Source organism: Larimichthys crocea, chromosome XIX (genome assembly GCF_000972845.2).
Source record: "Larimichthys crocea isolate SSNF chromosome XIX, L_crocea_2.0, whole genome shotgun sequence".
NCBI classification, from domain to species: Eukaryota; Metazoa; Chordata; class Actinopteri; family Sciaenidae; genus Larimichthys; species Larimichthys crocea.
Window position 1 is genome coordinate 13,221,496 of NC_040029.1, and position 24,815 is coordinate 13,246,310.

At 43.8% G+C, this 24,815-nt stretch overlaps 2 protein-coding genes across 2 annotated transcripts in view; both read left to right on the forward strand.

Moving 5' to 3' along the window:
- Positions 1–2,186: 2,186 nt before the first annotated feature.
- Positions 2,187–17,449, forward strand: impg2b (interphotoreceptor matrix proteoglycan 2b; the record flags this gene model as incomplete). The annotated part of the gene is made up of 19 exons (XM_027291834.1): positions 2,187–2,319; positions 3,258–3,424; positions 3,680–3,708; positions 4,056–4,088; positions 5,354–5,400; positions 6,189–9,208; positions 9,299–9,460; positions 10,449–10,507; positions 10,600–10,620; positions 11,319–11,557; positions 11,663–11,724; positions 11,809–12,037; positions 12,364–14,120; positions 14,209–14,428; positions 15,813–16,023; positions 16,096–16,284; positions 16,366–16,600; positions 17,015–17,094; positions 17,347–17,449. Coding segments are annotated over 19 exons (6,996 nt in total), but the record flags the coding sequence as incomplete, so codon positions are not given.
- Positions 17,450–22,282: 4,833 nt separating this feature from the next.
- Positions 22,283–24,815, forward strand: part of LOC104935617 (target of Nesh-SH3) — a 31,575-nt gene continuing 29,042 nt past the window's right edge. The window contains exons 1-2 of the mRNA XM_027291835.1: positions 22,283–22,307; positions 22,748–22,903. Coding sequence (XP_027147636.1) covers positions 22,283–22,307; positions 22,748–22,903 — 181 coding nt within the window. The remainder of the gene's footprint in view (positions 22,308–22,747; positions 22,904–24,815) is intronic.

The following is a 24,815-nucleotide window of genomic DNA, read 5'->3' on the forward strand; positions in this document are numbered from 1 at the left end:
TATAACATATGAAATATATAAACGTGTAATGAAATAATATAAACATTGTGAAATAGATAAACAGGTAAACTAGAAAATTAAACATATGAAAAAACATGTAAACATATGAAAATATAAACGTGTAACATATGAAATATATAAACATGTAAACATATGAAATATATAAACGTGTAAACCATATGAAATATAAACATGTGAAATAAATATATAAACATTGTAAACATATGAAAATATATAAACATTGAATAAACATGTAAACATATGAATGAAAACTGTAAACATATGAAATTATAAACAGTAAACTATGAAAATATAAACATTTGAAATAAAAACAGGTAAACATATAAATATAAAAGTGTAAACATATGAAATATAGTAAACATGTTAAAAACATATGAAATATATAAACGTGTAAACATATGAAAATATAAACAGTTAAACATAATGAATATATAAACAGGTAAAATAAACATGTAAACATATGAAATATATAAACATGTAAACATATGAAATATATAATCAATTTAAACATATGAAATATAAAACATGTAAACATATGTAAAATAGAAAACATGTAAACATAATAATATAAATATATAAACATGTAAACATGAAATATATAAACATGTAAACATATAAACATGTAAACATGTAAACATATGAAATATATAAACGTGTAAACATATGAAATATATAAACGTGTAAACATGAAATATATAAACATGTAAACATATGAAATATATAAACGTGTAAACATATGAAATATATAAACGTGTAAACATATGAAATATATAAACATGTGAAATATATAAACATGTAAACATATGAAATATATAAACATGTAAACATATAAACAAATGAAATATATAAACATGTAAACATGTAATGAAATATATAAACATGTGAAATATATAAACATGTAAACATATGAAATATGTAAACATATGAAATATGTAAACATATGAAATAAATAAACATGTAAACATATGAAATAAATAAACATGAAATAATTACAAGATTAAAACTCTTAAGTATAAATCTGAAACCTCAGGTAAAGTTTTCAGGAGAAACTCGTCGTACGTACGTTTTCACTGTCGTCTTTTCATGTTTTTTAAGTCACCTGAACTTCAGCGGGATTCAAACAGTCAAAAGTAAAAACACGTTTGGAGTTTCGTGCAGATCGTTTCACTGTCACGCAACTTTTTAATGCTTAACGTGACCTTGTAAGCTGCAGTTAATTCATGTTCTCAGATCTTTGGTTTATTTCTGAAGATTTAACTTTACCTCCTCTCCTCCACTCATTCATAAGCAGCATTTAAAGTGATGAATGGGTTGTTATTAAGACTTAAACTCATTTTGGGTGCTGCAGTTTGACCAGCTGTTGGAACAGACTTTGTAAAGGTGTGACTGACTCTGGTGACTCGTGGGAAATGAAATTCATTTTAATTGATGTTTTTTTAGCTGAAGAGTTTCCGCTCGACGTAATCGGCCTGTTTGTTTGATTTCCCTTAAGTAAGACTGACCTGCTGCCCTGGAGCACAGGCGCTCTGACAGTCATCCAGTCCAGCAGATTAACAAATAGGATTAATGCAAAGAGAAAAAAATCTCCATCTGCTCACCTGAGAGCAACGGGCAGCCCGGCGACGCCACGTCAGGACCGTCCCGAGCTCTGGACAATATCCTGTCTGTCTGCTGTCGTCTTTCCTCTTTTATTTGGACAAATGCTGTGCGATCTGGTGGATGGGCGACTGTGGGAAGGAAGCCACTGATGAGCTGAAGAGGTGGAAATAAGAAGCAGCGAGTCCGAAGTCGGACGTTGAGATTCTTTGAGAAATGGCAGGAACGTGCGGGAGGTTGGCGGTGTGGGCGCTCGGGGCCATGCTGCTGTCAGGATGCATCTACACCGAGACAGGTCTGTACGATGCTGCTGTGACATTATTAACATGTTCATGTTTTCACTCAGAGAAAGTAAAATACATCAAACTTTTTAACCTCTCACTGGTTAAACGGACTAATTTTGGGTTTTTGGTTGTTTTCTAGACAAATCTCTAAAATGTGGATGTAAATGAATTTCTTTGCGACTTCTTTTTCTCTCAGAGATTTCTGATTCTCGGACGCCCACAGAGGTCTCTCTTGACCGGGATGTGGATTTGGAGGAGCATGGCAGATATTTGCACTCAGATCAGCTTCTGTACAGACGACATGCCGCTCTAACTCGAAGGAAAAGGAATATCTTGTTTCCCAGCGGAGTCAAACTTTGCACCCAGGAGACGTTTGACCAGGCCATCGCCAACCACCTCAGCTACTTTCACCTCAGAGGTGTGTTCCCTTCAGCTCCCTTTAGTGTTGCAGATGTGCAGAAACTCATTTTTCTTTTAATACTTGAGGTGTTTCACTGAAGCTCTTATCCAAACTGAATTACAAGCTTAAACTCAAAGTCTTCCGTCCTGAAACGCAGCCGATCCCAGAGAGGTCAGAGGTCACGCAGAGCCAGATGCACTGTGAAAACACGATCTTCTTAAGTCATTCAGTCTCTGGACAAGCTTTCAATTCTTTTGTTGTTTCAGTTTGTGTGTGAGAGAAAATCTTCCAGCATTGTGGCGATTAATCAACACAATAATTGGCAAACGATTTGATAATGAAAATGTTGTTAGAAACATCGATGTTGGACTCACAGACTCAGCTCAGTGAAGTAACCTTCACCTTCATGCAGCTAACAGTTACCACAGCATGTGCTTTGATAAAGTATCGGTCTGTTTAAGGATCAAACATGCTTGATCATCAACAGTTTGAGCATTTTCCACCTTAAACCACTTTGTCTGTGGAATGTCACCAAACAGCTGATGTTTACTGACATTTTTATTCCACTTCTTTGTTGTTGTGTGAATTCAACTGTTTGTCTGTTTTGGACCTAGATTAGGAAATCCATGTCAGAGTGTTTGGTCAAACTTGGTGCACCATGTTGCAGACGAAGGTTTGTTCAGAGGCCGACAGTTCGACCTGTCGCTTTCATGTTGAAACTGTAAACAATGAATAAGAGCTAATATTTGCAAAGCCTGAGTTCAATTTACAAAATGTCAACGAGGAAAAACATTTCAGCACATTTATGGACATTTGTGTTGCAACTGTTTGTCAGGTCAGCGTTTCTGTTCATGGGCTCTAAATATCTCGTTAAGATATAATGTTTGCATTACTTCTTACTATTTCAAGGCAACAGATTTCAAGGTGCATTGATCTTTTGTTTGTGTGTGTTTCAGTGTGTCAGGAGACGGTGTGGGAAGCCTTTAAGATCTTCTGGGACCGGCTGCCAGATCGGGATGAGTACCAGGACTGGGTCAATCGCTGCATTGACGGCTCGATCAGCGTCATGGACATCGGCAGCTTTTTCAGCCAATCAGAAGAACACATCAGTCTGATCAGGAGTGTGAGTACGCCATTGTTTTATTTAAATGTAAAGTCTTCAATGGATGATTACAACCAACAATGTGAAAACGCTAACTGTATGTTCAGAATTGAATCTTTGAAGTGACGACAAACTCTGAGTTCAGATAGATTAGTGGTACCGTATGTAAATATCCAGTGAGCTCATGATAAAACAGCAGAAATCAAACAAACATGAAACTTTAAGTCTGTTCTTGTTGTAAACTGCTTTTCTTTGCTGACGATGTGTTTCTTTCAGAGAGTTGCCATGGCTACTGCGACAAACAGGTCAGTTTAAAGCGGTTTTGTCTGTAAGTCATGTGTTGTGTTGTTGTGCTGGTGTTCATTAAGACATCAGTTAAACAGTCATTTAGTGACATGTCGAGTCTTTAAATCAACTCAATTTAAAACACGTGGAAACAAACTCCACCAGTTTGGTGAGACAGAAAAGAACTCGAATTATGAATCAGATAAACATTCTCACCCTTTTTCCTGTCACTGCTGTCACGTGTTTTAATGTGGATTTAAGGTGGATGTGACTCGGACATGGGAACAAACTAAGTGACTTGTCTTTACAATAAGAAGTGTGTTGGTTGTGTTTTGACACCTGTGCTGTGTTTCATCACCTGCTGCAGTGTGCCGGTCACAGCAGACCCGCCTCCGTGCAGGTAGGCCTGCAAACACCACGAAACATCCCAAATATAAAACTTGAATATATGTAAGACTTTGAAAGGACAGAAACAGAGTTTTTATATTTTGGCATATGGTCTTTATTAGAAAGCAGATTCTGGGTTAGATTGTGGGCATCGCTGTTTGTGTTTTATTTGTCTTCCGGGCTGCAAACACCCAGCAGACTCACATCTTGAAATTTTCTTGCACTAGATGAATAAAACTTTGGGAAACTGGACTTTAAGAGTTGAAATGTTTCAGCTCACAAACAGAAAACTGAGTTTGGTTTGTCGCTCGGCCAGACGACGTGGAGCCATGTGGATGCTTGTTTGTTGTCTCCGCTTTGTTTGGCTCGTTGCACTTTTTTACAGTCGTGTGGTTTTTGTTAATTCTCACTGTAAAAATGCCTCTGCCCAGCTGTGCTGCCATGGCTGATTTTTAATGAACTTAAAGGGGAATGCCAACTATTTTAAGGAATCACAGATGTTTTGTCATTGACAGTTTGTTGACTCTGTGAATTCCTACACCCAGATTCTCAGTAAATGTTGGTCAATCCTCAAATATAAACTTTTCTCTTTTTTAATACTTTTAAGTTTTGAGATGATGAACAACAACTAAACATGAAGGAAATCATAAAATATGTGAAAACTCCCCTTTATAAATTGTAAAAATACGACAATCTGCTTTTGTTTATTTCACTGATGTTTCTGATCATGTCGGCTGTCTGAAATGAAGTCAAGTTTGGACTCTAAAGAAACTCAGAACATGATGATTCTCACTGTCAGTTAATTTTTATGAATGGTTTTCTTGATTATCACTTCAGAAATGATCGATTAAAGTCTAAAGATATGTGATGAACTGTGACAAAGACAAGAATCAAAGATTCACATTGGAGCTTTAACCAAAAAGCATGAAAGTTGTGCTTGATTCATCTTTTATGGACTGAACTGATTAATCAACTAAATGTAACAAATTTAAAGTTTTTACTGGACAGTAACACGTCGTTGTTTCATGACCTCTAAATTAAGATATTTTAAGATATTCCTGCAGTTTGTGCATCTATAAAACGAGAACAGCTGTGATCAAATAAAACTGAGTTAGTCAGAGAAAAACATTCAGTGCAGGTGAAGTAAACTGAACTCTTATTAATTGTTGAATGTTGTTTCATGTTGAGCCTCTACCTGCTTTAAGTAATTCAAAGGAAGCTGCTGCTGGTTTTGGTTGTTTTCTCAAAGCTTTGTTTTTCTGCGTGTCTCTGCTGCAGCTCTGAAACAACGACCGTCCCAACCAGAGAATCGGTGACCCGACCAGGTAAACACACCTGAAGACACTCACAAACCTTTCACTGACAGACGAGCTGCTTTTTCTGCAGCTCTAAAAAATGTTCATATCAAGCAGAGTTTAAATCAATGTTCCTCCAATGTTTTGAACAAAATGTGAAATTATTTAACATTACATTTATTTAATCTTAGAATCTTGGACCGCAGGTGGTTAATAGCGTCTTATTGATGACCTCTTCCTGACCCATTCCAAGTCTTCTACAACCCTGTGATGGGTCCTGAATGTCTGTAGAAGTTTAAAAGTTTGCAGTCAGCTGCAGTCTCTTCACCTTACACCCCAATCTGTCTTATGTGAGGGGGGAATGGGCGGCTGATTCCCGTCACACGCTCGGCTCTCAGAATAGATCTGTAAGCCTATTTACAGGCAGCAGTCTGGTCAATGGTAGGAGGCTGGATAGAGGACCAGAAGCTGAGGTGTAGACCTGACTGAGTTACAGCAGGACACGTATCAGGGTTAGTGAGATCACAGCTTACAGGTGTCCTGAGGACTGAGCAGATACGGTGCCAACATGGGATTGAAGTTCTATGTCTCTTAAATAACTCAGGTCTTTCAGTGTCTAAAGTGTCTGAATCCAGTACCAACACAACAAAAGCGAAAAAAAACAAAATATATGACAGATTATGTCCTTGAGGAAAAGCATCTGATGAAGGAACGTCTAAGAACCATCAGAGTTGTTTGTGACTGTGAGATACCCTGGAGCTTTGGGCTGCAAGTAAAGTCCTGTTAGCAGACATTTGAAACATGTTGTTGTTTTATAGGAGGAGGAGTCATCATCAGATCAGAGACAATCACAATGAACCTAGACGACCTTCCTCCAGGTCTTGACGTTACGACTTGGACCCCTCCAATTTCTGTATCCGAAGGTTCGGTTCTCAAGGCTTCAACAACCTGGACTGAGATTCCTCTGGATTTGACCTCTGAATCTGCGGTTGCTGCCACGACAGAGAACAATAAAGACGTTCAGGAGACCGGGGCCAGCATCACTTCAGAAGGTCCATCTTTAGTCATCACTGACGTAGAGGTTCCTTCTGAGTCTGGAGAAGCAGATGTTGAGACCATTGCAGAGGATACTGTGGAGGTTTCCACAGAGGTTTCTGTTATCCACAGCCCCTTTAATGGGGTTGTTGCAAAAGTTGGGGAGGATAGAATTGTCCCAGATACAACAGATGAGGCTGTAGCAGAAGATGACAAAATCCTTAAGATCATTCCTGAAGATGTGGATGTACCTCATTCTGAAGTAATTCAAGAAGTTAGCCCAGAAGGTGAAGAGCCACCGTCAGAGGTTATGGTTAAAGAAGTCACTACAAAAAAAACAAACACTATAACACCTGCTGTAGAGGCTGTCACACTGGAGGTATTAGGGCAGGAAATATCTCCAGAGCCTGCTGAGGCTCCATCAGAAACCATGACGTTGCGTATCCCAGAGACAACTGTCGAGATCACTGAGGGCCCAGAAGTTGAAGACATTACAGACAATTCTTTGGATATCACCTCAGATGTAGCCTTGACTGATGAGTTTGTAGAGGAACCAGAGCCAGTCACTGAAATAGTATCAGATGCACCTCAGTTAGCTTTTCCTGGAGTATCTGAAGGTGAACCTGCAGAACATCCTTCAGAGGCTGTTGTAGCAGTTAGCCATGATAAAACCGACGTGAGCACAAATGCAACTCCGACTGTAGTTCTGATAACAGATTCAGAAGAAGAAGCTGAAGCATTTATAAATGTGACTCCAGAGCAAGAATCTGTTCCAGTCATAAAAACTGAGGTTCCTTCAGAGGCTTCTATTCTGACCACAACAGACAAGACAGAAGTTAGTGAGGACACCGGCGAGGGCAAAGCGCCAGAAGACGAACCAACAGTGATGGCCATGGTTACTTCTGAGCCTTTTGTAGTTAACTTACAAGATGACATGGATGAAGATGCTTCTTATGTCACAGAGGAGGCACCACCATATACTACAGTTGGTGAGATGGAGGCAACAGTTGACAGTACTACTGTGGAGGAAGTAATAGTATCAGAGGCAACCGAAAGGCCAAAAGAGGAGCTACAAGAAGAAATCAACCATGAAGAAGCTTCAGTTTTCACTGAAGATAAGACGACTGCTGCTGAAGAGTCCACCGAGGCAGTAACCACAAAGACGGATGTGAAAGAGCCGACTGAGACTGATGAAACAGCAGAGGAAGAACTACCTGAGGAAACGGAGGAGGCAACGGTTACCGGAGAGGATACCATAGAAGCTCCAGTACATGTCACAACAGACACAGCAGTAGAAGAAGAAGCATTTGAATCTACGATAGAAACAGAACTAACTGGCGAAGAGCTAGTAAAGGTGGCCGACGAGGCTACAGGAGAACCAACTGAAGATGGAGAAGAAATAGCTCAGGCACCTACAGAACCTGTCGAGAAAGAAACCGCAGATGTGACTGAAACTGTACAAGAACCAGAACCTATAGAAGAAACTATACAAGAACCAGAACCTATAGAAGAAACTGTAGAAATAGTAGATCTGACAGGAGGTGCTGCACAAGAGACTGGACACAGAGGTCGACCAGAGCAGAAAGGAGAACTCAAAAAAGAAATTAAAGAGGAGTCAACAAAACCCCCAGGGGTACCAGCACAAGGAGAACCTGAAGAAGAAACTGCTGAAGAGACAGAACCAACAGGTGTACCAGAGCAGGAAGTTGAACCTGTAGAAACAGAAGAACCAAAACAAGACGCAGAACAACAAAATACAGAGGAGTCAGTAGAACCTATAGGAGAACCAGCACAGGAAGTCCAACCTGTAGAACAACCCGCTGAAGAGACAGAACCTACAGGGGTACCAGAACAGGAAGTTCAACCTGTAGAAGCAGAAGAACCAAAACAAAATACAGAACAGCAAAATGCAGAGGAGTCAGCAGAACCCACAGGAGGATCTGTACACGAAGCAGAACCTGAAGTGGTAACCTATGACGATAAAACTGATCCCACCATAACACAAGAAGAAGAAAGAGAAGAAGCCATTTCTGAAGCCTCAGAGGAGATAATAGAGGAAGAAGTTGGTGTTGCCGAATCAACAGAAGTTGAAGAGAAAATTGTTCCAGAAAATCTTGACTCTGATGAAGAGGTCACTCCAGTTATCACTGTTGTTCCAGAAGATACAGAGACCTTATCGCCTGGGACTGAAGTGGTGAAAACACCTGAAACAGAGGTAACACTGGAGCTCCCAGGAGACTCTGAGGTAGAAGTACCATCAGAAACCACCAAGAAGAGTACTACACAGGTGGTTGAGCCTACAGTTCAAGTTATAGACTCTGGATCCTTTTCTGAACCTAAGAAAGAAGTCCCAGTCCCAGAGGCTCCAAGTGAAACATCTCCAGAAGTTGTGACTAATGCCCATTCAGGTACTACTACAATGGGAGGAACCACTGAAGCTGAGGAGGTCACCAAAGAGTTTTCACCAGAAGAAGATGTCATCTCAAGGGAGGACAGTGTTCAGGTTGTCCCAGGGGAAGTTGAGGGGGTTTCCTCTGATGTTAGAACAGAAGATGAAATCATGACAGAGGCTCCAGTAGAAATCATGTCTGAGTCTGAAACCGCTGTGGACGTCACCGCAGAGAGTACACAAGGTACTGTAGTAGATGAGCCCACTCCCGGTGCCTCTTTGGAAGTCACGACCAAGTTCGTCATGGAGTACAACAACGGCAACTTCCCCGATCTAACAGAGAGGCCTTATGATGTAGATGACAACTTACTTGGAAACAACGGCTTTGGGTTGGACAACGAGGAGGACAACTCGGTAAGCACGTGGGTTAGCTGTAGAACTCCAACAATCTTCAGTGTTGATAACATACCAATACCAAACATCTCTGAATGTTCTCGCACTCAGATAGGTAATGAGATAGACGACACCTTGCTGTGGCCCCCGAGGTCCATGAAGGACCAGGTGGTGGAGCTGAGCATCAAGCTGAGAGAAGAAACCTACAACGACGATCTGAGAGACCCGAGCAGTTTCCACTACCAGCAGCTGTCCAGACACTTCACACGCAGGGTAAGGCAGCTACAAGGCAGGGCGAGGGTCACACATCATGTTCAGGGAGACTTGAAGCTAACATACGCTTTGCTGCATGAGACTTTGCTGAAATATGGGAAACGAGTAGCAACATTTGAACAGTTCTTTCAAGTTAATCATAGAAACAGATGTAACGTGTTAATGTGCTGTGATATTACTCAATACTGCTAACACAGCGACATTAGCATCAAGAGCCAGAGACCTACAGGAGGGCCACAGACGCAGAGTTCATTCTTTTCAGTCGAATCATCTTATTTTGGAGGAACAGATGATGCAATGAGCTGTGGTTGGTCTATCAGCCAGGTTTTGTGACCTCCTCCTCCAGAAAGGAGTAAAGCTTTCTGTCATTTCTCCTCTCTGACGTCCAGGATGCACACTCATTACCAAACTGTGGTTTCCTACAAACTGCAGACTCAGGAGTTTAAAGGCCTCGCCTGTTTTTCACGCATTAGGGATCTTCACGCTTTCAAAGCTCAGTTTCCTCGGCCTTGCCAGCCATCAGCTATACGACCGTCCGAGGCAGAAGCAGAGAGCTGGAAAACTTCAGAGAACATACAGAATACGAGCGGTGACTCACTGCGAACTGCTGGAAAAAGCAGCGGTGCCAGGAAAGCAGAGAGCGCTGGTGTATTCCCGCACCGCCGGGACTTTTTCAGGCTCCGCTCCACTGTTTGTGACGCGGGAAACCGGTTTATGGTTTGAATGTCGGGGTCAGGGTCATTAATGAGGGAATATGAAGTGGATAACAGGGCTAATAGAAACAGCAGGAGCTCGACTGCAGCAGAGAAAAAGAGGAGAGTGCAGCCACGGGCCACGGAGACCCCGAATAAAAGACACTGCATGAATTCATCAGCTGATTCTGCAGCATGTTTTTAAATCAGACACAGTGTGCTCAGTTTTTTCAGATCTATGATATAAGATGTAATAAATCTGCTTCACAGAAACAAACATCCTCTCTAACTTTCAGATTGAAGATGCCTTTGTCAGGTTGCCGGGCTTCAAGAACGTCCACGTCGTGGAGTTCAGGTGAAGTTTGAATGTTTATCCTTCAAATGTTTGACAACGGATCCATATGTGATGAAACATGTCTTCATGGTACGTTTGCTTTCTGTCCTCAGGCCTCAGAAGGACCTGGAGCGGTAAGTTTGACGAAGTCTTCTCGTTCATACGTCGTTGGCTTCATGTCTGAGGACATCCTCGTTCCTCTCAGGCGGTGACACAGTTTGATAAATCCATCCCATCCACACGTGACGCGTCTACCGTCCCTTTAGTGAGCACGGCCTGATGGGAAATTCAGCTGTCATGTCATCAGATCAGGACTTCTCTTCTGCAGAGACCTCTTTGCTTTTTAAAAGAAGTTTTTTTACAGTGTAGGACTCCTTACATCATTCACTGCACTGTAAAAACACACAGCAGCTGAGCATTGTGGGTAAAACACACAAAAAGGAAACACCTGAATGTCGAGCACTCGTTTACTTCACTCAGGTCTCTGACTTGTCTTTCTTACCTTTATATTTACATGTGATGTGTTACCATTCCTTCGTTGTGACCTCTCAGACCCTGCCCCCTCTCAAAGCCCCTTTCACCTGGCTGTCGCTCTGTGGTTACTCTGCTCTAATGGCTTCTTAACGTCTTTAACAATCGTCTATCAGCTCTTAAATGGGATAAGTCGCTCGCCGCTCGCCAGCCACCTGCAGCCGCCGCAGGATTATCATTAAAGATTTACGCCAGGCTCGCTGACCCCTGACCTCTGTCCAGGAAACCCCCCCACAGGTCTGACCACAGTGCTGACTGTGAGCACAGACGGACTCACCTGCATCGTCTTCTTCTCTCTCAGGGGTTTGGTGGTCCTGGTACACTACGGCATCACTCTGGAGGTCGACAGCAGCGGCATCACCAGCAACACGCTGGACTTCATCTCTCTGCAGAACAACCTGGTGGAGAAGAATTACCCCGGAGCCGGCGAGCAGCCCACCGTCGTCTATACCATCACCGACTTCAGAAACTACATCACCGAGGCTCTGCACAAAGACAACTTCATGACCAATAGCAGCCTGGAAACGCAGCTGGAGGACGGTACGACAAATCTTGATTCATCCGGCTGTTTTTATGTTTAACACAGATGTATAACTATGATGTAACTCATCTTTAATCTGCTCTGATCTCAACTGGTTCCTATAGTGGAGAACTTGTTACCTGCCATGAAACCTACGAGCCGACCAGCCGACACCTTCGACAACATGGTGGGTCCAACAGAACGAGATTAAACAGTTTCAACTCAGAAATAAAGAATGAACTTCAGGCACCAACTGTTGAATGTCTTTCAGGATAACGTCCTCGCTGCAGAGAAGCCTCCCGACGCTCCGAGCCACGAGGTGGAAAGTGGCAACGTCTTCCTGAAGAAAGATGACTTCCTGTTCGACCCCTTCGACCCGTGGAAAGGCCCTCAGGCTGATGTGGTGAGCGAGAATGACGTCTTCATGTTCGGTGGGAGCACAGATCCTCCGACCGTCACTGAATTCCCAAAGAAGACGGTCGACCTGGAGCCAGCAGAGAGTGAGTAAATGTTCAAAACAACGGTCGAATCTTTTTACTCTGATCTCAAAAACATGGAAAAGTAGCTGGACTTGCTGCCATTGACCCCAGATGAACTTTACAACAGTGGAAAATAAAACACTTTGAGGAGGTCGTAGATGTAATTAAAGCAATTAAATTTAAGTCCCTCTGAACCCAGTTTAAACCTTCATCCTATCAGGTTTGACTGTAAATTCATCTGGATCTTTATAATTCTTTCTGTTCAAGTTTCCTCCAGTTTGAACTTCACTCAGCACTCCGAGTACATCCAGGCCGTAAAATTTTCCATGTGCTTCTCTGGTTTACAGATAATGGAAATATTGAAGATGAGGGATTCCTCCTCAATAATGCCTCTGCCACCGGAGATGAAACCCCCCGAGGGGACCATGTGGTCGCCCTCTTTCCAACAGAGAAACTTCAGTCAGGCTCTGAAGTCACACTGGACGAAGGCTCTGGCTCTGGTTTCTCTGGAGACAGCCAGGAAGTTGATCTCTGGTCCTGGCAGCCAGTGGCAACCTCTGATGGGACTGGCTTCTATGATGAGAGTGGCGGCAGGCTGGAGGTGCTACCGCCGCCTGATCTGGAGGAGACTGAGGACGAAGATGAGGATGAGGAGGCCGTTGACAAAGATGATCTAATAGGGGTGGATGTTGAATTTACCAATGTTCACACTTTACAGACAACTACAGTTCCTGCTTTTGAGGAATCAGTGCCTGACAGAGGCAAAGAGGAACCTTTCTTGGATCAGGTTTTAGTAACGCCTCACATTAGCACAGACCCTCGGTACTCAACTACCACTGAAGCACCCGTATTCTTGCCCAAAGCGACCTTGACTGTTGAACTCTCAGTGCAAACAGTGGAGGCATCTGGCATCTATGGTGACTACTCCTTGACTGGACCACATACCCATGCAGAGCCAGTCACAGATTCTCCTGAAACTGAAGCTTGGACTCGCAAGGCCTCTGTTTTTGCAGCACCGACTAATTTGGCAATCAAGTTTCAAGAAACCACTGAGAAGGTAGAAGTCACTACTGAAGCAGGAATAGAGAATCCTGTGGTTACAGTTGGGTCTAAATCAGAAGAGGTTCCTTGGGAGGAGGAGCTTGAAGTCATTGTTGCATCTGAAGTACCTAAAGTCACTAATACTGACCCTTCTTCAACCAAAGAGACCCTTACCATTGTAGAAGTCCAGACAGTCACAGTGAAAGACTCTAGTGTTGCTCCAACCACTGAAGACCCAACAGAACCAGATTTATTCACAGAAACATCCAAACTGCTGCTGCCGGGAACAGAAGACCATGTTGAAGTTGAGATTTTAGAGGAGCAACACATTGGCACCACTGATTCAACGACAGCAACAGCTCCGGTGGGTGGCATCCAAGATGAGGATCTGGTTATTGATGAAGTCATGGTTGTCACCACAACTGCTGGTCTGGTTCTCACTTCATCTGACCACAGCAGCAACATTGCACTCTCACCTGAGAAAGACTCGCCGTTCACTCGGGTGTCGGACTCAGTGCCGGTGGATGAGGAACTCGTTTACCACGAACACCCAAACCATGAAGACGTCGAAGAAGTTCCAATGATCAATCCAACATTAAATGTTCCTCTTTTGGTTGTAGTGAACAAAACAGAAAGTGCTCTGGGTGCCGTTGGTTTGCAAGGTGCTTCACTTCAGGATGAAGACATGGCTGCCATTTTGACACAAACTTCAGAAAGTGAATTAGGTCAGGTCCAAACAACAACTTCCTCACTTCAGGAAGTCAACAACACCAACCCCACCACTGAGCTCCAACCCTTCGAGTACAATCTTTCCGACCTGCCAAACATTGACGTCAGCTTCGATGTGTTCCGGTATGGAGGTGTGGCAACTGAAGGTGACAGCAGTGGCTTCTCTAGTGGGGCTCAGGGGTCAGACCTGGACAGTATCGCATTGCCAACCCGACCTGGCAAGGCCTTGACAGTGTTCTTCAGCCTCAGGGTGACCAACATGGCGTTCTCCATGGACCTCTTCAACAAGAGCTCTGCTGAGTACAAAGCTCTGGAGCAACGGTTCCTGCAGCTGGTGAGAACTCAAATATTCTGGTCTCTGTGATTAAAAATTAAAGATTCATCTCTAATGTTTTTCACATGTCTTTGTCTCGATCTTGCAGCTGGTCCCGTACCTTCAGTCCAACCTGAACAACTTCAAGAACCTGGAGATCCTCAACTTCAGGAATGGCAGCATCGTGGTGAACAGCAGGATGAGGTTCGGTAAACCAGTTCCCAGAGGGGTCACCAACGTTGTTTACCTCATCCTGGAGGACTTCGCCAACACCGCCCACCAGACCATGAACCTGTCGATTGACAAGTACTCTCTGGATGTGGAATCAGGTAGGTCTAGTTTGGAATACATGTCTAGAATGAAGCTTCAGGCGAGATCTTCCTCAAAAGTTTTAGAAACAAGCTGAACTGAAGCTGTCTCCTGCACAGGAAGACTATTCCTTTCAACAAAAACACGACGTAGTGTGACTTCTAGTGTCTGGGTGGACAGATGGGTCCTGGTTTATATTACACATCTTCCTTGTCGTATGTTTTGTTTCGTTGTCAGACTGGAGCTTTAATCTGTGTTTATGATGTATGTCTCGAAAAATACTCCCCGTACTCCGACTGATCGTCTGCAGCTTCGGTTTTATTTTTGGAGGTGTTATAAGACCTTTCATGCTCAGCCGTTGAATCCTGTGTGTGGAATGTAATACCTGAGATAATCTATCTGTGAGGAACGTGAGCAGCAGCACATTAACTCACTGACGAATCAACATGGCTGCCACTGTTTACGTCTGTCCACCTGACCCTCAGAGACGATCTGTCCACTCTGCTTAATTATGTCCTGAGGTTTATTTGTGTTGTGTCTGAGCGGTGTGGGTGGATTTACTCTCTACCTGTACTCCACTCATTCATTATTATCTTCTGTGTTCCAATCACAGTCGAGCAAGCCATGGTCAACTTCCTCCTTTCCTGTGCTTGGACATGCTACTTGTTAGCACGTCTGTGCTGAAAATACAGCAACATTTTGACAATGGTTCAAAGATAAAAATGACATATAGTCACATCTTAAGTTTGCTTAAATTGTTAGCTTGTTACATTTAATAGGCAACATTTGACAAGTAGAAACTTGGAGCAGAACCCAGATCCTGGTTGACTAGCAGAGACCGTTAAATCCAGATGACGTTAAGATAGTGTTCAGATAGCGACAGTTATATTTAAACTTCTTTTTTACGCAGTTTCCGATGGTGTTACGTAATAATAAGAATGCGTCTGTGTCATCCTCGCCTGATGATTTCTGCATCTGAGACGAGGATCTCCTCCAGAGAGTCCATCTCTGCTGAGCTGTAGTCTTTAATCTGTCTGAGCCAATCAGAGGAGCTCCTGACAGCCTGATAACCCTAATCTACAGCAGCGGTCAGGACTCACTGTGGACGCAGTAATCCGGTTACTCGCCTCAGCTTTGCTGCGCTCTGCAGGCACGTTTTCCATTGCACAAGCACACGATCACCCACACCAGGTTCTGTAGATGCTGGATCTGGATTAATCTGGATTAATCTGGGTTTAACACCAAGTCCACCTTAAATCCTGAACGATTGTTCTCCAGGTTGTAAGGCGTTTCTAAAAGTTCCTGTTTGCTGACACACATCTTAATGTTGACGGGAACATCCCTCGATCCTCCAGCCCTGACCTCTAACTCTTCTTCCTCTGTTTCTTCTTGTTTCCTCGCCAGGTGACCGGGCAGATCCCTGTAAATTCCAGGCGTGTAATGAGTTTTCCCGCTGTATGGTGAACCGGTGGTCGGGCGAGGCCGAGTGTGTTTGTGACGCCGGATATCTGAGCGTGGACGGTCTGCCGTGTCAGAGCATCTGCGAGGTGCAGACCAACTTCTGTCTCAATGACGGCCAATGTGACATCATCCCCGGCAAGGGCGCCATCTGCAGGTCGGATGATCTCATACAGTATTTATTACTCTTGGTATATCTGTGGAGTTGAACCTCTGACCTTTGCTGTAGGTGTCGAGTTGGAGAGAACTGGTGGTATCGTGGCGAGCACTGCGAGGAGTATGTTTCAGAGCCGCTGGTGGTGGGCATCGCTATCGCCTCGGTGGCCGGTTTCCTCATGGTGGTGGCCGGGATCATCTTTTTCCTGGCAAGATCGCTGCGAGAGCAGTACGACGAGGAGGACACCGAGGATCCGCTACGGTGAGCGAACATCTGCCTTGATGAGTTGATCAGCCAAAGACATTTACTGTAAACCTACATGATCACGTTTCCCTCTTCCAGACGAGGTGACAGTGTGCCGACTCTGGAGCGAGCCACTAAGTTAAACTCGATGTTTGAGGGCGACCTGGTCACCGCACAGTACTGCCGTCACTACGACAATGTCATGCCACAGTACTACCGCCGCTGCGACCCGGACTCCCCCCAGTACAACAGCTCCGTCAGCACCGATGGCCCCAAAGATCTGATCAACGACGAGATACGACACATTTACCAAAACACCACGCTCAGCAAAGAGGTGAAAAACTGATTATGTTTCTGAACTCGTCTGACGTTTAGTTTCTTTATTTCAGTCAAATGTAACTGTTGTACAGCTGAGTGTCATCAGCATAAAGGATGATTTTAATCTTTTATTCAGAGGTTTGTTTGTGAGATTGATGAGTATTTCTGTTCTGGATTCAGTTTAAAGGTCCTGTACCAGTTTGGACCTGAAGGTTCCGGTTCTGTTGGTCCTTCTCGTGCTGAGTTTTAGCATCTGAATCCACAAGAAGTGTTTAGTTTGAGACAGTCGACATTTGTTTGGCTTAGACGTCTTTTCAGCCTCAGCAGGTCGTCTGTACTACGAGTACGACAACAGACGAGTATTTGTACCTGCAGACCTCCTCCTGAGCCTCCTCGTTAGCCTGACGTTTTCACGCTCTGACCTCTGCAGGAGATCCAGGAACGTCTGAGGATCATCGAGCTTTGTTCCAGAGATCAACACTTTGCAGACTTTGTACGACAAACTCAAGTGTGAGTGATCGAACAATTTGATTCATTAAATCAAATAAATGTTAAAGTTGGAACAAGAATATGTATATATGTATATATTATTATATATTATTATACCAAATAAATAAATACCTTATTTGAACATGAAACGTCTATCATTTATTCATGAACGAGTGTAAATGTTTGTTTTGGTTCTTGTGGTTGAAACATCATCTGTTTGAAAAACCACCCAATTGCACCTCATTTCCTGTTCTCTCGTGTTCATGGAGCCAGATTCCTGGAGGGAGACAGAGGAGCGGAGGAAGCCATCATCGCACCACATAATGAAGTCCTGAACCGCCGGACCTCGGAGTCAGAGAAAGAGGGCGAAAACTAAGAGAGAAAGCTCGAAACTGAAGCGTTGAAGGAGAGCGTAATCAAAGGGCAACTAATATCTATCCCTCTAATCAACTGTATCTAACCCGCCCACTACCACTAGTCCTCGTCCTCCGAGTCCTAAGCCACTCTCCTTAAATACGTTCGCACTTACCAAATAACAGGATCTACCTCAATCTTTCTGAGCGTTCCTCTCTTTCCTCTCAGTAGAAGCGAAAGCTAATACGAGCAATGTCACCGACAGGGAAGCGATACAAGTGCGCAAGAGGACGAGAGGACAGTATAAATAGGAGCCGAACCTGCGCTGGTACCAACGACCTTTTCACTTCTCTGAACTTTGAACTTCAGCTTCATCAGCTGATGCTCACCTGTCTGAACACCTGTGTTTGTGTACAGGAAACCCGCCTTGTCGTTGATTTGTGGAAGGAAGAGCAGTTCATTGGCGGGAGGTGAAGGTGACAGACGCTGAAAATCTTTGGACTTTTAATTTCTTAAGGACGCTTTCGCCCGTTTCAGTGACCCAAAACTGAACTTTGACCCTCTGCAAGGTCGCCTGTTCCTCCAACTTCACCTGTTCTCTATGAACCTTCACCTGTCATTATGAACCTCCACCTGTCTCTATGAACCTCCCCCTGTCTCTATTGAACCTTTACCTGTCATTATGAACCTCCACCTGTCTCTATGACACTTTTACATGTCTTCTCTATGAAACTTAACTCTATGAACCTTAACCTGTCTTCTCTATGTACCTTCACCTGTCTCTATGAACCTTCACCTGTCATTATGACCTTCACCTGTCATTATGTACCTTCACCTGTCATTATGTACCTTCACCTGTCATTATGAACCTCCACCCTTCTCTATGAACCTTCACCTGTCTCTATGAACCTTCACCTGTCATTATGAACCTTCACCTGTCTCTATGAACCTCCACCTGTCTCCATGAACCTTCACCTGTCTTCTCTATGAACCTTCACCTGTCTCTATGAACCTTCACCTGTCTCCATGAACCTCCACCTGTCTCTATGAACCTCCACCTGTCTCCATGAACCTTCACCTGTCTTCTCCACCTGTATATACTGTCTGTTTCTGTCTTTGGAGTCACTTCCATCACTGTTCTCTGTTGAGTACCTCTGTCTTACACTTTCAAATGGATTTCATGGCTTTCATCTTTAAAGGCTTCGTTTGCGTCCTGACCTGCGCGTCACCGCTGTCGTACAAAAACAGGTTTGTTGCTGATCGTTTGAGAGTTTTCCGATTCCTTCGCTTCCCTCCGACATGTTTTGCATGTTTTCCCGGGACAGCTCCGCCCGTCAGTGCCTTCACCGCTCTGTTTGCTTTTTTCGGGATGTGATGCGTCGACTCTCAGAGTCAGTCAGCTGCTTAACGAACGCAAGCGCCTGTCTGCGTCTCACATGAATGTTTACATTTCTCAACCAATGCTGGAGCATGAACTGACGTGTGCTTCACATGTACAACATGTGTGCATCACGTGTAGCCTGTCAGTCTTTGTATGTGCATGTTTTTTTACATCCTGTCTCACCAAACCGTTCACATTTTCAACAGTTTTCAGTCCTCGTGGTAAACTCTCAGATCTTTTTCTAACAAAGATTAAGTCGACTTGCAAAGATCTGATGATCAGCTTTGTTTTTAGTCAATAGACGTTCCCTTGATGAGCTTCCTAAAGTCACTGAGTTCAGGAAACTAAACGCTGAAATGTTCAGAAAGTCTTGAACAGAATCTGTTTCATGTTTCATGTGAGGAATTCTGTCTACAAGTTCAACCATTTTTAATTCATCATTGTTTTTTTTTATGCAAATATAAATATATAAATTTCCTGTTTACGCAAGTTCTCATTGGTCTGAATCTTAAATGATCGTCTTGTTTCATAAAATATCTCGTTCACTGCACGATATCAGCTGAGAAACTTTGAGGACCTCATCAAACATTTAGTGTTTTTAAAGTTTCCTGGTTGAAGAATGTGGGAGCGTCCTGATGGTAGATGACCTGTAGACTGACAGCTGATGTTTAGATGTTTAATGTTTGTTTCGTCTTCCAGTCCAGCAGTGAGCAGTTTCATCGTGTTTCTGTCTCTGTGTTTTTATTGTTTTCTATCCTGGTCGTCCCTTTAGAGATGATAGAGTGTGAACTGCACAATCACATTTTTCTAAAATAAAATCTGAATATTTTTTACAGAATCATCCGTCCTCAGTTTTATTTAGTAGAAGTAGAAATACAAAGTGTGCCGGGAGTCGAACAGACTCATTGCAAATCAGATTTATTTAATTAATTAATTAATTAATTTAATTTCCTCATATTTATTTATATATTTGTGTTTATTAACATGACTTTTAGATTTACTCTTTTTACTATGATTGTTTGTGTGTGTGTGTGTGTGTGTGTGTGTGTTCTTGGTGTTGACACACTCTGTCATCGCTCTGAATTAGTCAAACTGATGAAAAGTTGAAATATTTGTGTTTTCGTCACCTCGTCGGAGGAATGTTGGAGGTCGTCTGAAGGGGGCGTGGCCTCTCAGGTTCACCTGCAGGTCACATGATCACAACATGAACAGGTTTCAGACTAAAGTGAGTTTTCTTGTGATCCAGTGAAGCCCTGAGAACCTGAAGCTGCAGTTCTGGTTCTGGCTTGGTCAGGATGTTTTCGTACGTGAGCTGGCTGCATGAACACGCCAAGCATCGAGATAATGCATCATTTCCAGGAGGAAGACGCCGAGCGGGGCGAGCCAAAGTTAAAGTCAGAGCGTTTGGCAGCGCTGCCGAAGGTTCGACTGTCAAACAGAAACACCACCCGGACCAGAAGAAAAGCCATGGGCTGATGGTGGTTCTGGTTAGGCAGGTGCCTCTTTGAAAAGTGATCTGACAGCGACTGGAAAGTATCTGCAGTTGGCCGTGCGGGGGTTTAATGGGAAACACAGACCTCAGTGAGAACAAGTGCCCCTCTGATTGTTTCCCTCCTCGGTCTGGACTCGGGGCTCGGCCCGCCTTCCTGTCAGAGGTGGTTAGCTTCGGTTGCGTAACAAGAATAAAAAATCCAAACAAAAGGTCCTAAAACGGTGAAGCTGACAGGACGCTCAGATTGAATTTCAGTTTGACGTCAGCTTGACTCGACAGGTGACACCTGAGAGCTTTAATGAAGACGACTGACGAGTTCATAAGTCACCTGAGCTGTCCAGTTACATCACTCACCCCCGCACAAGCTGCAACACGTAACATCCACAGCAGTGTTTCCCAATAAAACTACAGCTCCCATGATCCCACGCTTCACCACACGTCACTGCATCACATTTTATACAGAATATATTTAATATATATACACGGTCAGCCGTGTAGCTGAACTGACTCAGCCCGGGATGCCAGGAGCCAAACCCAGCAAGAAAACCACCTCAGTAGGCTGTTGTGTTCACTGTTAGACTGGACACTGCCGGTTCAGAGGTTCTGTCGCTGTGTTCACTGTTAGACTGGACACTGCTGGTTCAGAGGTTCTGTTGCTGTGTTCACAGTTAGACTGCTGCTCGCTGCTGGTTCTGTTCTGGTTTCAGAGGTTCTGTTCGTGTTTAAAGTGTAAACATCTGTCTTAAAGATGTCCTCTTTAATTATCTGCTGTGTTAGTTAGTGTGTCTTCAGGCTCACTTCTTCCACTGCTCTCGCCGTGTTTGTGCTGACGGTTTGTCACTTGTCGTCGTCGGCAGCTGGACCGTGTTCCGGAAAGTTCAAACCTCTGCGAGGCCTCTGAAACGTGATGTTTTCAGTGTCTGCGTCCTCGACAACAAACCGACACGCTCTGTGGTCCAAAGCTGAACTGCTGAGTCACCTCGACAACATCTGCTGTGCTTTCTCAACATCATCTGAACATTTCCAAATCATGGAAAACACAGGTCTGATCCAGTCAGGTGTTCTCAGAAATGATGCACAGCTAAATGCTAACATTAGCTGTCCATGTGTCATTATGGAAAACTACAGACACGGCTAACATCAGCATGCTAACTGCTAAGCTGCTTGGCCCGGTTCTGTTGGAGTCGGGTCAGTTGTCTAAAGTCCTGTTGAGATGTTCTGCAGGAAGTTCAGCTTTTATTTTGACAGCCGTGTCTCCGAGGAGCGTCTCTCTGATTGTTCCTCATCAGGTGTTGGATGGATTAGTTTGAACCAGTCGACGTTTCCTCGGCAGGATGTTGAATGTTGGGTCGCTCTGCAGTCATGGGTTTTCTCTTGTTGTTGTAGAGTTCCAGAACAAATCCAGCCTCGCAGAACTGTAAAATTAGCAGCAGAATCGAATCTGGTATTTTTGGGGGATTTCCTTCAATTGTGGAGGAGCTGGTCTGATTGTGAAGAGGAGGATTAGCTCGCTCCTCTCTGGGCCTCACAAAGCTTCGCTTCATGTAAGCTGGCATGGAAAATAAGCCATCCTCTTCTCCGCTCTGCTTTCCAAACCTGAGACGTTCCAAGTGGGGGAGCTGACATGGTGGCGCTCGGCCCGTACAGGCGACATCTGCAAACACTTTCCAAATCACCGCACCAGCTGAGCAAGAGAAGAAGAAGAAGAAGAAGAAGAAGAGGAAAGAAGTCACTCATGTCTCGTCCTCTCAGGGTGTCCTGATGGACCGGCCCATGAACAAACAGAACACAGCGACATTTGTTTGAATTTTTCCAGTGAACACAGCCGGACCCGACACCTGACACCGCACCAGTGGTGTCCAGCTCTCAGTTTCTCCAGCTTGTCAATGCATCAATCACCTTGTGGACTTTAGAGTCCTACCACCTGAAACCGTGCTCCACCTCCCCGACCATTGTTACAGACCACGCTCCACAAAGCTGACATGGTTCAGGAGTGTCTGAGGACCGGTTCGAGGTGTTGACCCGGCCTCCAGATTCTCCAGATCTCAATCCAACTAATCCATGGAGGCCTCACCTCTTCAATGATCTGCTGTCTCAGAGCCAGAACCACAGCACACCTTCAGTCCGAGGAGCCCAGGCGTGTCAGAGCGACACGATGTTAGACAGGTGGACTGAAGGTTCAGATGGTTGGTGGATCAGGTGTTGATCAGTAATAACGACAGATGGCAGCCCTTTACTCAGAGTGTTGGTAAAGTCCCTCACAGCTCGGGCAGCATCTTTCTAGTAGGTCATAGTTGGATGTTTACAGTTTGGTTAACCTCGGAGAGCGAGTGTCATCGTTTCCCTGCTCAGAGTGCCAGTTTCCCAGCAGCTCCTGAACGCAGCGCAGACCAGGACCAAAGATGTCTTTGTGTTGTGAACTTTCCTCTTTCTGTCTCGTCTGTCAGTTCTTCTGAAGCCCGCCCGCCCCGCTCAGGTTCTGGCTGCAGGCCCGCCGACTCCACACGTGTCTCCAGGAATCGGATCGGAAAGAAACACCAACAATCAGGCCTGCAATGACCTCATCATCCAGAACCACCTGAGACCGGGCAGGCGGCTGGAAGGTGATACCTCCTGACAGCGTTGGTGTTGGAGCTGGTGTTGGCATCGCTGCACCTTAAAGGAACAGGTGCAGAGAAAACTGAAGACTTCTTTGTGCATCTGTGTTAGCCTGTTAGCATGTTGTTGTTGTTTGGAGAGCTTCAGTTCAAAATCGAGTCCAGGTGAAGCTAATCAGTCAGGGCTCGTTAAATGATCAATTCATTGGGTCTTTTCACATTAATAAGCCTGTAAAGTCTCTAATTCAAACATGGAGCGCTCCGCCTGACATGTTTATGTCTAATTAATCCTGATTTCATGGACTCGTTTAGAGCCGCCGTGTTCATGTGTGTGCATGGGTGTTGGAGCGTGGTGTCAGCAGCCTCGGCCTCACAAAGGCAGCATTGTGCAGCACAGAGAGGTCGAGTTATATAAGAGCTGCTGGCCTCGCACTCATCACCGTGATGCGATGCAGGTGGCGCGTGGGCTCTGGCTTTGGCAAGCACACACTTTGATTGGTTTAAGAGCTCCCTGTTCCTGGGAACAGCTGGGCCAATCAGCTGAGGACGGAGGTACACTGTAAAAAATGTCATAATCTTCTGTCCCACCTGAAGTTTAGTCTCAAAACTCAGCGTCCTCTTCACTCTCGTCTCCTCTGCCATTGTGTCCATAGAAGCTGCTGACTGTTCTTCTTCTTCCCCTGGTGCTCTGAGCTAACGAACTGAGCTAACAGCAGCTACAGTTGGCAGCAGTTCACTTTCCATCAGGAAACTTTCTCAACTTTATTTTGAAAGTCTAGCCTGTGCAGCCGGAGAAATGCACTCAGTCTAGTCTGCAGCAAAGTGTTTTATAGTAAAAAACCTGTGTGTTTTATTGTGAAAAGCCTGTGTTTTATTGTGAAAAGCCTGTGTGTTTTATAGTGAAAAGCCTATGTTTTATAGTGAAAAGCCTGTGTTTTATAGTGAAAAGCCTGTGTGTTTTATAGTGAAAAGCCTGTGTGTTTTATTGTGAAAAGCCTGTGTTTTATAGTGAAAAGCCTGTGTGTTTTTATTGTGAAAAGCCTGTGTTTTATTGTAAAAGCCTGTGTGTTTTATAGTGAAAAGCCTTGTGTTGTGTGTATTGTGAAAAGCCGGTGTGTTTTTATAGTGGAAAAGCCTGTGTGTTTTTTATTGTGAAAAGCCTGTGTGTTTTATAGTGAAAGAGCCTGTGTGTTTTTATTGTGAAAAGCCTGTGTGGTTTATAGGAAAAGCCTGTGTGTTTATAGTGAAAACCTGTGGTTTTTATAGTGAAAAGCCTGTGTGTTTATTGTGAAAAGCCTGTGTGTTTTTATAGTGAAAAGCCTGTGTTTTTTAGTGTGAAAAGCCTTGTGGTTTTATTGTGAAAAGCCTGTGTTTTATATTGAAAAGCCTGTGTTTTATTGTGAAAAGCCTGTGTGTTTTTATTGTGAAAAGCCTGTGTGTTTTAATTGTGAAAAGCCTGTGTTTTATTGTGAAAAGCCTGTGTGTGTTTATTGTGAAAAGCCTGTGTGTTTTATAGTGAAAGCCTGTGTGTTTTTATGTGAAAAGCCTGGTGTGTTTTATGTGAAAAGCCTGTGTGTTTTTAGTGAAAACGCGTGTGTTTTAAGAGTGAAAGCCTGTGTTTTTATTGTGAAAAGCCTGTGTGTTTATAGTGAAAAGCCTGTGTGTGTTTATAGTGAAAAGCCTGTGTGTTTTATTGTGAAAAGCCTGTGTGTTTTATAGTGAAAAGCTGTGGTTGTTTATAGTGAAAAGCCTGTGTGTTTTATTGTGAAAAGCCTGTGTGTTTTATAGTGAAAAGCCTGGTGTGTTTTTATATGTGAAAGCCTGTGTTTTATAGGGAAAAGCCTGTGTTTTTTATAGTGAAAAGCCTGTGTTTTTATAGTGAAAAGCCTTTGTGTTTTATGTGTGAAAAGCTTGTGTG